General features: G+C 47.9%; 1 protein-coding gene across 2 annotated transcripts in view; it reads left to right on the forward strand.

Moving 5' to 3' along the window:
• Nucleotides 1-13,843, forward strand: part of DSP (desmoplakin) — a 52,715-nt gene that overhangs the window by 11,161 nt on the left and 27,711 nt on the right. For both annotated transcript variants that reach the window (XM_047795176.1, XM_047795177.1), the window contains exons 2-6: nt 3,055-3,157; nt 4,391-4,539; nt 6,217-6,391; nt 12,035-12,163; nt 13,083-13,133. In XM_047795176.1, coding sequence (XP_047651132.1) covers nt 3,055-3,157; nt 4,391-4,539; nt 6,217-6,391; nt 12,035-12,163; nt 13,083-13,133 — 607 coding nt within the window. The remainder of the gene's footprint in view (nt 1-3,054; nt 3,158-4,390; nt 4,540-6,216; nt 6,392-12,034; nt 12,164-13,082; nt 13,134-13,843) is intronic.

Consider the following 13,843-nt stretch of genomic DNA (forward strand, 5'->3'; position numbering starts at 1 on the left):
CTCCCTTTGCCTCCTGAATAATATATCTTCCCTCTCTGTTATAATAGGTGCATTTTGCACAGTGTTCTGATTCTAAGTCAATTGGAATTTTGCACAAGTTGTGACAACGGACGGAGTCGAGTTTCTGTCTCAGCAACAGGAGGAGGGTGCCAGGTTTCCCATCTGATCGGGAGTGGGAGGCAGAGCCGGGCGGCATCCACGCGGGGTACGGGTGGGGAGCCCTGGGTTTGGCAGGTGTGCCGTGCGGGCGGCACTTTGCCGGGGCCTGCCTGGAGGAGCTGTGGCCTCATCTGGGACAGGTTCCCAGGGCAGAAGCATCCTCACGCACGTCCTTTCAGCCAGTGCCGGCTTGTAGGGGAGCCTGGCTGGCGGGGAGGGACTGCAGGGTGGCAGAGACAGAAAGTCAGCGGCTCTCTGATGTGAGATGCTGCAGGCCGGCGCGGTGGCTGGAAGCTGCCCACACGCTTGTGCTTTTACTCCCACCCACGCTTCGGACAACCCCCGCTTTTCTTTTCTTTTTTCTTTTTATTTATTTATTTATTTTTTGTCTTTTTGCCATTTCTTGGGTCGCTCCTGCAGCATATGGAGGTTCCCAGGCTAGGGGTTGAATCGGAGCTGTAGCCACCAGCCTACACCAGAGCCACAGCCACGCCAGATCCGAGCCGCGTCTGTAACCCACACCACAGCTCACGGCAACATCAGATCCTTAACCCACTGAGCAAGGCCAGGGATTGAACCCGCAACCTCATGGTTCCTAGTCGGATTCGCCAACCACTGCGCCACGACGGGAGCTCCTCTTTTCTTTTTTAAACAGTGACATTCTTTCTTTAAAGCACACCAGCAGACACCCCTCCCGATGCAGACACACATCAAAGGCAGTCCAGTTCATCAAACAGGCGTCAGAGAGCTTTATCGGAAAGCCTTGCAGGCTGGCCTGGCTGGTGGCTCTGAAATCGGGAGGAACGCGGGCAGAAGACCTTTCCCTGAACATTGAACAATAATTTAAGGCGCTCGATCGCTCTCTTAAACTCAGCCGTGGTGGGCTGGGCGGGGGCCTGATGTATCTGGACAAATGAACAAGCAAGGCTTGTTTTATGAGAGCTTACCCTTTTCCCCTACATCTGGAGCAAATTCCTGAAATCTCTTTCTTTAAAATGTAGACGATCTAGGGAGTTCCCGTCGTGGTGCAGCGGAAACGAATCTGACTAGGAACCATGAGGTTGTGGGTTCCATCCCCCGCCTCGCTCAGTGGGTTAAGGATCTGACGTTGCCGTGAGCTGTGGTGTAGGTCACAGACGCAGCTCAGATCTGGCGTGGCTGTGGCTCTGGTGTAGGCTGGTGGCTACAGCTCTGATTCAACCCCTAGCCTGGGAACCTCCATATACCTCGGGTGCGGCCCTAGAAGGACAATAAAATAAAATAAAATAAAATGTAGAACATCTACAACATCTTTTTTTTTTTTTTTTGCTTTTAAGAGCTACACCTGTGGCATATGGAGGTTCCCAAGCTAGGAGTCGAATCAGAGCTACAGATGCCAGCCGCAGTCACAGCCACAGCCATGCCAGATCCGAGCTGCATCTGTGACCTACACCACAGCTCACGGCAATGCCAGATCCTTAACCCACTGAGTGAGGCTGGGGATCAAACCCGCAACCTCATGGTTCTTAGTCACATTCATTTCTTTTTTTTTGTCTTTTTGCCATTTCTTGGGCCGCTCCTGTGGCATATGGAGGTTCCCAGGCTAGGGGTTGAATCGGAGCTGTAGCCACCGGCCTACACCACAGCCACAGCAACGCGGGATCCGAGCCGCGTCTGTGACCTACACCACAGCTCACGGCAATGCCGGATTGTTAACCCACTGAGCAAGGGCAGGGACCGAACCCGCAACCTCACGGTTCCTAGTCGGATTCGTTAACCACTGCGCCACGACGGGAGCTCCTACAACATCTCTGGAACACCGCATCGTAGTGTTCAGGTTTCTGCCCCACGTCTTCTGGAAAAGGGCTGCATGTGCAATGTCCACGCTGAGTGAGCGTTGTACAGAAGATACTCTCGGGTCATCTGCAAAGGAAAAAGGGCTTGTTTTTGCATTAAAGATAATTTAAGTTTCCCATCACTTTCTTTACCGTTATCGTCCTTTTCTAGGGTTGCAGAAGCCGTTTTTGTAAGCTAGGCTTTTCCTTTGTGTCCTACAGTGATCCTCAGCCAGTCTGGCCAGGGACGCCCTCAGGCTGTGGGTCCGAAGCTGCCTTTCCCAGAGGGGCTGGTGAGGGCAGTGCCGTCGCTGGGGTGGCAGAGAAGCTCCCGGAAACATGTTTTCACAACTCAAAGGAATATTTCTTTCCCATTTTTTAAAAAAAATTTCTGTTTTATTTTTATTTTTAAAAATTTTTTTAGGCTTGCATCCATGGCATATGGAGGTTCCTAGGCTAGGGGTCAAATCAGAGCACCATAGCCACAGCAACGTGGGTTCTGAGCTGCATCTGTGACCTATGCCACAGCTCACGGCAACGAAGCTTCCTTAACCCACTGAGTGAGGCCAGGGATCGAACCTGCGTCTTCATGGATGCTAGTCAGATTTGTTCCCACTGAGCCACGACAGGAACTCCTCAAAGGAATATTTCTGGATCAGATCTTGGACTTGGGGAGAAAAACTTGATGTGAAGAACATTATTGGTCTAACCGGTACCATCTGAAAATTTTCTATAGATTGGAAAATAGTATTCCATCAGTTTTAAGTGTCCTGATTTTGATAATTATACTGTGGTTGTAGAATCGAATGTCTTTATTCTTAGAAATACATGGTGAAATATTTTGGGATAAAGGAGCATGACTCTTCTCGGATGACTCAGAAAAATGTATATACATAAACAGACACACAGACAGGGGCGCAGGGACAAAGAGACATAGCAAATGTGAACAGTTGGGCCCTCTGGGCAAAGGACCTACAGAAATGCCTTTGTCTGGGTTTTGCAACTTTTCTGAAAGTTTAATAAAATTATTGCAAAATCGAAAAAAAGTTTCATGTCCGCCTTCTTTGTGTTTCTTCATCAGTCAAACTGGAACGATGTCCAGGCACCCGAACCAGAACACCATCCAGGAGCTTCTGCAGAACTGCTCGGACTGTTTGATGCGGGCAGAGCTGATCGTGCAGCCTGTAAGCTTTTTCTTCTTCTCCTACAGTAGCGTCCATGTCCGGTTTTGCACCTGGTTTTGTTTCGGGCTGACTTAGACTCCTGGCCCTGACCTTTGCACTCTTGATCCCTGCCCTCCTTCGCCTCCTTAGTGTCTTTCTTGAAACAGACAGAGAGGTGTGTGTCTTCCTAACCTACTTGCGTTGTCGGGAACCAATGGGAACCAGTTTTCATATAGTTTTTGTCCAGCAAAGGTTGACACCCAGATTGCCACGCTTGTGCAAGTGCAACAAGCTCTCCCCATTTAGGCGACTTAGTCATACTTTCTCTTCCTGGAGGTGCAGCCTGACATGTTTATATGACTGGATTGTCGAGGATTGCGATGGACCCCATTCATTTATTATCTTTTTTCGGGAAGATCTGCCATCTTGCGAGAGCACTTCCACTGAGAAACTTTACGAAATATGGACAAACAAGCAATTGACAATTGAGGAAAGATGGTAGCATTCGTGGAAGCTGCGCATGTCACGGAGAGAGCCCTGGATGTCACTGACACGGGCGTAGCAGTCATGAGATCCATGGCATTTTCTGAGTACCTGTCCCAGCTCTCCCCAAAGGTGGCCTCTTACTAAAAATCACCCATCATCAAAGCCAGGAAACTGCCTGGGAAATGGACAGCACATTGTAAATCAACTGTATTTTAATTAAAAAAAAATTTTTTTTTAAAAAGGAAATTGGTTGGCCCGATGCAATTAACTAGACAGCTTTCTTTTAAATAAATGAAACGTTATTTCCCATAAGAGGCAGGAAAAGCTTGATTTGTGTGCACAAGCCCTTATCTGGTATAACGGTACATGTTCTTATCACAGTGGAATTCCAGTTAGATGAGTGGTCTGTGCAAATGAGAAAGACAGGCATTTAACATAGTGAAGCAGCAAGGTGGGCGTTCCACGAATATGCCTTTAAAGCCCTCTAAAAATTTTAAACATCGTCTGCACATTTTGGCTCACGGATCTCCCTAATTTACCTCCCTATTTCAAATTACTGAGATAATTTTCAGTTAGAGTTTTTTGTTTCTTAGGTTTTTGTTGTTGTTGTTTTTGTTGGTTTTGAATTGTTCAGTTACATGGAGTGGGATGTATACTCTTTAAATTTATAGCAGAAGCTTTTACTTCCATTAACGATGAAAACTCCAGACACAAAAGTGTGTTTCCTTTCCACGATTCTGTTTCCTTCATGTGACTTCTCTCTCTTAGGAACTGAAGTATGGAGACGGGATACAGCTGTCTCGGAGCAGAGAACTGGATGAATATTTTGCCCAGGCCAATGATCAGATGGAAATTACGGACGGTTTGATCAGAGAGATGCGGCAGATGGGCCAGCCCTGTGATGCTTATCAGAAAAGGTATTGCTGGAGCTCCCGTCATGGCGCAGCAGAAACAAATCTGACTAGTATCTGTGAGGATGCAGGTTCAATCCCTGGCCTCGCTTGGTAGGTTAAGGATCTGGCATTGCCATGAGCTGTGGTGTAGGTCGCAGACACGGCTCCGATCCCGAGATGCTTCGGCAATGGTGTCAGCTGGCAGCTCTAGCTCTGATTGGACCCCTAGCCTGGGAACCTCCATATGCTGCAGGTGCGGCCGTCTAAAAAGTGCCCCCCCCAAAAAAAGGAAAGAAAAGGTATTGCCCGCAGAGCGAGCAAGGTGCAGGCTGGCCTCATGGAGTTACCCTCAACCCAGAGGCTCCCTTGCTTGGTGTTTTGCAGCTTTATGTGCCTCTCATACAAACTGACGAAGCCTTCCACCTTCATCTTTTGTGGAATCACAAAGCTGCCATGAGAAGAATTAAATAGACCTACCCAAGAGGATGTGCTTATTTTGAAGAGCTGGGTTTGCTGTGAGATGTTCGCATGATTCTGTGTAGGGGGCAGCAAAGACCCTTTGGCTCAGCAGTTGACTCTTAAGAGTCCAAGATTAAGTCCAGCTCAGTTTAATGAATACAGACTCATAGAGTTGAAAATGCCATTGAGAGCAGAGGCCTGTAGTCTGATTTTGTGATCATGGTACCCAGGGCGGTGGGTCCTAGGGAATTCCCAGGGCGGAACTCCTGAGAAAGTGCAGGATGCTGCAGGTTGGGCAAAGGCGGTTACACTTGCGCTGATGCTTCAGGCTTGTAGCGGCAGAATATTTAAGTTTCTGTATGCGATCAAGGAAAAAGTCTATGTACACTACTGTGTATAAAATAGATAACCCACAAGGACATAGCAAAGGGAACCCCACTCAATATCCTGTAATAACCTCTAAGGGAAAAGAATCTGGATACATACGTAACTGAATCATTTCGCCGTACACCTGAAACCAACACATGGTAAATCAGTGGTGCTTCAATAACAACTTCGATTTTTTAAAATTTTTTCTTTTCAGAGCTGCACCTGCGGCATATGGAAGTCCCCAGGCTAGGGGTCGAATCAGAGCTGCAGCTGCCGGCCTACACCACAGCCACAGCACCATCAGATCTGAGCCACATCTGCCACCTGTGTAGCAGCTCATGACAAACCCAGATCCTTAACCCACTGAGCGAGACCAGGGGTGGAACCCACATCATCATGGATACTAGCCGGGCTCTTAACCCACTGAGCCCCAACGGGAACCCCAATAACAAATTTTACTTATTATTACTTTTTTTGCTTTTTAGGGCCACACCCGTAGCATAGGGAGGTTCCCAGACTCTAGGGGTCAAATCGGAGCTATAGCGGTGGGCCTACACCACAGCCACAGCAACGCAGGATCTGAGCCTCACCTGCGACCCACACCACAGCTTACGGCAATGCCAGATCCCTGAGCGAGGCCAGAGATAGAACCCGAAACCTCATGGTTCCTAGTCAGGTTCATTTCCACTGCACCACAATGGGAACGTCCAATAACAAATTTTAAGTAAAAAATAATTCAAAGGCGTCTATAAATAAAACAGGTGTGATCTCTGTAGTGACACAAAGGAGGCTTGGAGAGGGGGACGTTCGCCCAGGGCAGGCGTTCGTGGGCCTGTTGCCTGCAGCGCTGTGGGTGTGTTCATTTCCTTCCAGACTGCTGCAGCTCCAGGAGCAAATGCGAGCCCTTTACAAAGCCATCAGCGCCCCTCGGGTCCGGCGGGCCAGCTCCAAGGGTGGCGGAGGGTACACCTGTCAGAGTGGCTCCGGCTGGGATGAATTCACCAAGCGCCTCACCAGCGAGTGTCTGGGGTGGATGCGGCAGCAGAGGGTAAGCAGCTTCCGGCAGGGGGAGGGGAGGCTGGTCCTCGTTCCTGCTCCCACCCCCACCCCATGGGCCAGGAGTGCAGGACGAGGCAGGGTCCTCCGTGGTCAGGACCTCAGCTGGCAGCATCTGCTTGCTGTTTTTGGATTTGCCTCACATTCAATTTTAAAATGAAGGCTTTTATTTATTTATTATTTTTAATTAGTTTTTTTAATGACTCAGTGAATTTGATTACATTGATAGGTGTGCAACGATGATCACAACCCAATTTTATAGCCTTTCTATATCCCAACCCCCCAGCACATCCCCCTTCCCCCCACCCTGTCTCATTTGGAAACCACAAGTTTTTCAAAGTCTGTGAGTCAGTATCTGTTCTGCAAAGAAGTTCATTGTGTCCTTTTTTCAGATTCCACATGGAAGTGATAGCTTATGATGTCGGTGTCTCATTGTATGACTGACTTCACTTAGCATGATAATTTCCATCCATGCTGCTGCACATGCCGCTATTTCTTTCCTTTTAATGGCTGAGTAGTATTCCATTGTGTGTACGTACCACACTTTCTTTATCCAATCCTCTGTCGATGGACAGTTAGGTTGTTTCCATGTCTTGGCTATTGCAAATAGTGCTGCAGTGAACACTGGAGAACATGTATCTTTTCAAGTCATGGTTTTCTCTGGATAGATGCCCAGGCATGGGATTGCTGGATCAATTGGTAATTCCATTTTTAGTTTTCTGAGGAATCTCCATACTGTTTTCCACAGTGGTTGCACCAGCTTACATTCCCACCAACAGTGTAATAGGGTTCCCTTTTCTCCACACCCTCTCCAGCATTTATTGCTTGTGGACTTTTTGATGATGGCCATTCTGGCTGGTGTAAAGTGATATACCTCTGGCTGGTGTATAGTGGTTTCGTTTTGCGTTTCTGTAATACTGACTAATGTTGAACATCTTTCCATGTGTTTTTTGGCCATCCGTATGTTGAAGGCTTTTATTTTGAAATCAATGAAACCTCGGGTTTTTTTTTTTTTTCTTTCTCATGTGGCTTTAGGGAACCAGTCTCATTGCTGTATAGTCGTGTACTTTGTCACTTGGGTAATATTTAACAGGTGTCATTGAATTGGTAGCTTGTGAGAATCTAGTTCTTCCAGTTCACAACCAGAAACTCCATTGAGGGGGTTTATGTGCTAAAAAAAAGTCATCCTTCTGACTTGAGTGGTCGCTGAGCTCATCGGGTGTCCTGAGAGGTGCTTAGAGAAAAGAACCTTGTGGAGGTTCACGTAAGATGGTAACAAATCCAGGAGTTCCCGCTGTGGCGCAGTCCGTTAAGAACCTGACTGCAGCAGCTCGGGTCCCCACGGAGGCGCTGGTTCGATGCCCAGCCTGGTGCAGTGTTGCCGCAGCTGTGGCTCAGATTCAGTCCCTGGTCTGGGAACTTCCATGTGCCATGGGTGCAGCTGTAAAATTGTTAAAAAAAAAAAACAAAGACGTTAAATGCGGGAGCTAGACACCGAGTAAAACTGGATCTTCTGGTTCAGGCTCATTGGTTGCTCAACCTTAGATTTTTGAAGTGTCAGTTGTTCTGTTGGGCGTTCGCTACGTCACTGACGTGGGAGTGAGGTCAAATAATGCCACCAGATGTGCCTGGCCTTTCCCTCCAACTGGTGTTTCTACAAAGGACTTTTCTGCTAGTTACTATTGTTTTATGGAGTCATGATGCGCTGTCCTGAACAGGTGGCAGGAGGAATATGCCATCATCAGGTAGGTGGGAATTGTATGATGAAAACCGCATCCTGATGAACCGCCACCCTCCGGAGAAGGTGGCTACGTTGGAATGGTCGGTTGTGCAGAGATGCGGTTGTGGTTGTCGGAAATAGGAACTTCCTCACCCGTTGTTGGACCAATTTAGCAGTGGTTCCAAAGTTTCTCAGCCATGGACAGAGTTTTGTGTGTGTGCTGTCCCAAGTGTGAAGGCTTATGGGAGTAAACATTCGTTCATTCATCAGTTAACCTTTTCTCCTATTTATTATGAAGACTTTACAACCCTTACAGAAGGCGGGGCTTATACAGCAGAAAAGTCAGTTATAATCCCAGAAACCCACACACAAACCTATTTGCTGATGTTCCCTTCTAATCTTTGAACACCTGTTTCTGGAGCACTTACCATGTATTGGCACCATGCCAGAAAGTGAGGGTTCAAAGGTTATTTCCCATAGCCCTGAAAACAGATATTTTGAAGAAAACAAGATACATCAACACCCAAATACCAAATTTCTGTAGAGAGCAGAGTAGGGTTGATGGCCGGGTTTGAGCTGTAGTAAAACCCTGCTTGGGGAGTTCCCTGGTGGCTCAGTGGGTTAAGGATTCTTGAAAGTTTAATCTCTGATCCTTGGCCTGGGATCTGCATGCTGCAGGCTCAGCCAAAAAAAAAAAAAAAAGAAGAAGAAGAAGAAGAAGAGGAAACACACCCTGCTCAGATAGGAACGGGGAAGGGGTGGCCGCACTCCCGTCCCTGAGGAATGAAGCCAGCACAGCCAAGGTGGCTGGGCGGAGCTCAGGGGGCTTGGACCACACTGGGAGGGTCGGGGATGTTAGGTAAAACAATGTTTGAACCAAATTACTTGTGAAATGGCAAATCCCGTCATTTCTTCGTAGTCCCTCTGACAGTTCTGTAAACTGGCAGCTCATCATCGGTCATTTTTTGGTGTTCAGGTTGGGTGTAGCTTTGTAAGATTCTTCGAGCAAAGGCTCACCATTGACAACTTTTGGAACATGGCATCCTCCCATGGACTCCGTTTTCTGTTGTGGGCGGCGGGGCTCAGGGGAAGCATCTTCTAATAGACGCAGTGGAGGAGCGCGGCTTTTCAGGTCAGGCGGCCCCCATGGTTACAAAGGCATCGAACGCGGGTTGGCTCTGGGGTTCTCAGGCCCTTTCCTCTTCTCCCTTCTCCCCCCAGCGTGGCCTGCATTCTTTCTCACATTCCCAGGGGACAGAGCTGCAGGGCCAGCTGATAAGAGGGCAGTGTTCCCAGCCGCCCAGGCCTGTCTGCAGGCACACACCTCCTGGGCTAGCTTTTATTTCTCTGATTTGCGTTTCTGCTGATGGACGAGTCAGATACTGTACATCTGACCAGTAATGAGGGGCAGGGGCGGGGGTGTGGTCCTCTCATTAACTCCCCAAGGCACCCACCTGCTGCTGCTATAAAGCCAGAATGAGACAAAGGTCAGAGTCCTGGGTGACTTACAGTTGTCTGCTGGCTGCCCTTTCTGAAGGCTCGCCAAGGACATGTGAACATGGATGTGGCTTAGAACAATGTGCCTTATGTTCTTGCTGCAGAACCAGCCTGGAATGTTTGCGCTTGGCGTGTCCAGATGACACAGGTGATTGGGAAAGGCGTATGAGCTCATGCAAAGGAAGGACGAGATAATAGACTTGCCACGATCCGGAGCTTGTGGCATAAAGTTTGCTTCTTACTGTGTGGCATTCTTAAACTGGAGTAGTGAGACACAAATTAGAAAGTTAAATGTAGGAGTTCCCGTCATGACGCAGCAGAAACGAATCTGACTAGGAACCATGGGGTTGCAGGTTCGATCCCTGGTCTTGCTCATCAGCGTTAAGGATCCGGCATTGCCGTGAGCTGTGGTGTAGGTCGCAGATGTGGCTTGGATCTGGCGTGGCTGTGGCTGTGGCTGTGGCTATGGCCGGCAGTAGCAGGTTCGATTAGACCCCTAGCCTGGGAACCTCCATATGCCACGGGTGTGGCCTTAAAAGGACAAAAGACAAAAAAAAAAAAGTTAAATTTAATTTTTCAAAAGCTAACATAAATCCACAATCTTCATATTGTCCACATTAACTAAAATTAAGGCATTGAGTAGATAGAGTAGCTTCTCTTTGAAGTGGGATGTGGGGAGTTTTCATCTCCAAAGCCAAAGCTAAATTTTGGATTTATTTATTTTTCATTTGTATTTTTTCTTTTGGCCGCCTTGCAGCATATGGAGTTCCCAGGCCAGGGAAAAGATCCAAGCTGCCGCTGTGACTTATGTGTATCCTTTCACCCACAGTTCTGGGGCCAGGGATGGAGCCTCTGTCCTGGCGCTGCAGAGACACTGGCTGATCCTATTGTTCCACAGGGGGAGCTCCTAAATTCTGGATTTAAAGACAACAGTTAACATTAGTCTGAACAATTCAAAGAAATACACGATGAAAAACACTCCTAGGTTACCTGTTTAGCTCGGGAAGTAGTACTTGATTGAGCTAAATGAACTATTTTTGATGTACATTAAAAAGTAACCAAGTATAGAAAAATATATCAGTATTTTATAACATAATACATAGGCGTGCACACACAGCTGTGTACACATGTAACACACACACCACTTGCATGTGCACAGGTAGATTTTTTTGTCTTTTTTCTTTTTTCTTTTTTTTTTTTTTGTCTTTTTGCCATTTCTAGGGCCGCTCCCGTGGCATATGGAGGTTCCCAGGCTAGGGGTCAAATCGGAGCTGTAGCCACCGGCCTACGCCAGAGCCACAGCAACTTGGGATCCGAGCCACGTCTGCAACCTACACCACAGCTCACGGCAACGCCAGATCCTTAACCCACTGAGCAAGGGCAGGAACCGAACCCGCAACCTCATGGTTCCTAGTCGGATTCGTTAACCACTGCGCCACGACAGGAACTCCAGATTTTTTTTTTTTTCTTCAAAGAACATGATCTAGGTTTCAAGGATCTTTTTTCTTTTTTTCTTTTTTTTTGTCTTTTGTCTTTTTAGGGCCACCCCCGAGGCACATGGAGGTTCCCAGGCCAGGGGTCCAGTCGGAGCTATAGCTGCCGGCCTACACCACAGCCACAGCAACTTGGGATCCAAGCTGCATCTGTGACCTACACCACAGCTCACGGCAACGCCGGATCCTCAACCCACGGACCAAGGCCGGGGATCAAACCCAGAACCCCATGGTGCCCAGTCGGACCCGTCTCTGCTGCACCACGATGGGAACTCCTCAGGGATCTTATTTGTGAATCATCTCTTCTTTGTCCGTCCTGAGCTGGGAGTGAACAAGTTGAGGAAAGCAGAATTTGGCAACCTCCCTGGCTGTTTGGAAATCCTGACCCCCTTGTGCATTTTTTTTTTTTTTTGCTTCAAAAATATTGGAGTTCCCTGGTGGCTCAGCAGGTTAAAGATCCTGGTGTGGTTGCTGCTGTGGCATAGGTTCAATCCCTGGTTCAGGAACTTCCACACTCCAAAACCATAGCAAAAAAAAACCCCAAACCTTTTTATTTTTATGTTTTTACTTTTTAGGGCTTTGGCATATGGAGGTTCCCAGTCTAGGGGTCCAATCGGAGCTGCAGCTGCCGGCCTACATCACAGCCACAGCAACGCCAGATACGAGCCCGAGTCTGCAGCCTACACCACAGCTCGTGGCAATGCTGGATCCTTAACCCACTGAGCGGGGCCAGGGATCGAACCCTCATCATCATGGATCTAGTTGGGTTCGTTACTGCTGGGCCACAACGGGGACTCCTGATTGGCTGTTTTCATCTTCAGTTGTATCTGAGTGGAAGCTGTGTGTGTCCCTTGGTACCTGGCCCTGGTGGTGCTGTAGGTGAGGGGGTCAGAAGTAAAGGGCTTGCTCTCTGTCCCTTTGGCAGGTGGAGATGGACACGGTGGCCTGGGGCGTGGACATGGCCTCGGTGGAGCAGCACATCAACAGCCACAGGAGCCTCCACAACGCCATCGGGGACTACCGCTGGCAGCTGGACAAAATTAAAGCCGACCTGGTACGTTTCATTTCACAGCCTTCCGAGAGCTGCTGACGCTTTATGTCATTCCCCCATTCCAGGCAGTCGGGGCTGAAATCCGAGCCTGGGGTTCCTTCCCCATCAGATTGGAAGCTTAAAAAAAAAAAAAAAAAAAAAATCCCTGATGGGGACGTGGAATCAGACAGACCTACTAGAGCTGCTGCTAACCCTCCAGGATTCAGGGCACAGGCACTTGTTAGAGCCATTGGCAAATGAATATTTGGTTGGGTGGTGGCGGTTCCTTTCTGTAGAAGGCGGAGCATCTCTTCAAATAGAGAAAATGTGACCATCACGTTTTATTTTGGTGAATCCTTGGTAAAGTCCTCGGTGACTCCTTTCCTATGTGCAGTTAAAATGTATTTCTAGTGAAGGAGATCGTGTCTCATCCTGACACTTTTCCTTCTTTTGAAGCTAGGTCCAGAATGACAGCCTAAAATACCCATCCGATTTTAAGTGCCTGGTTTCTGCCAAGGTCGCTATACTTTTAACGTAGGCTGGATGTACTCATTCTTACTTGCTCTGCCTTTTTGTTGTTGTTGTTTGGTTTTTGCCTACTTTTGACCACATGAGCGTCTGATCTAATCTCTCCCTTGTTAAGATCTAAGGCGTCCCAGATGATATTTTCAACCTTTTAAATCTGGTCTAACAATGAGTCTTTCAGTGACAGTGATGAGCCCTTTACTCTGTAGAGATACCACCACCAGGCCAGTGAGGTGTGTCTCCAAACCAACGGGGAAAGGTCCCTGTAGGTAAAAGATTTCATAGAGCAAATACATCTGTCTATTGAGGGATCTGAAGTCCATATGTATCTCACGAGAGGGGGGTTTAGAAGGGCTCTTCTTGCTGGACGGACCCTCAAAGGAAAAGAAATACTTACCTGCTGTGTGTCTTCTTCTAGCGTGAGAAGTCTGCAATCTACCAGTTGGAGGAGGAGTATGAGAACCTGCTGGTAAGATGACATTTTTTGAAGGCTCTGTGTTCAGTGCAAGTTCAGTTCCACAGGCACAGACCTGGGAGTGAAACCTCCCCTGCTCGGTGTCAGACCTAAGGACCCTGGAAGCACCTGGAGATATACTGAGGGGCTTATGGATGCTAATTTCATCTCTACTGCTGTGCTTTCTTTTCTTTTTTAGGGCTGCACCAGCAGCAGATGAAAGTTCCTGGGCTTGGGGTCGAATCGGAGCTGCAGCTGCCAGCCTACACCACAGCCACAGCTATGCCAGATCCTTAACCCACTGAGCAGGGATAGGGGGTCAAATCTGCATCCTCAAGGATACTAGCTGGGTTTGTTTCCACTGAGCCACAAGGGGAACTCCCGCTGTGTTTTCTTTAGAAGGAAATTTTGAAGGACTTTTTTCCCGAAGATGGTACCTAGTGCTGTTCTGTTTGGTGTCACCTAAATAACACGTGTTAAATACTTGCAGTTAAAGCCATTATGCTTTTCTGCTTGTAATTTGCCGCCTTTGTAGGAAGTATAAGCAAAAATAAGATTTGTTTTTCCTTCGAGAGGCTTACCTGACACTCATCACCATTTTATGACAAACCGAATCAGTTTCTTGACTCATAAGAAGAGATATTTCCGTTCTTCTACTTATTTGCGTCACCATATCTTCACTTGCTCAGCTGGCAGTAACACTTTTAAAATTACTTGGCCAGTGG

Source organism: Phacochoerus africanus, chromosome 9 (assembly GCF_016906955.1).
Source record: "Phacochoerus africanus isolate WHEZ1 chromosome 9, ROS_Pafr_v1, whole genome shotgun sequence".
Lineage (NCBI taxonomy): Eukaryota > Metazoa > Chordata > Mammalia > Artiodactyla > Suidae > Phacochoerus > Phacochoerus africanus.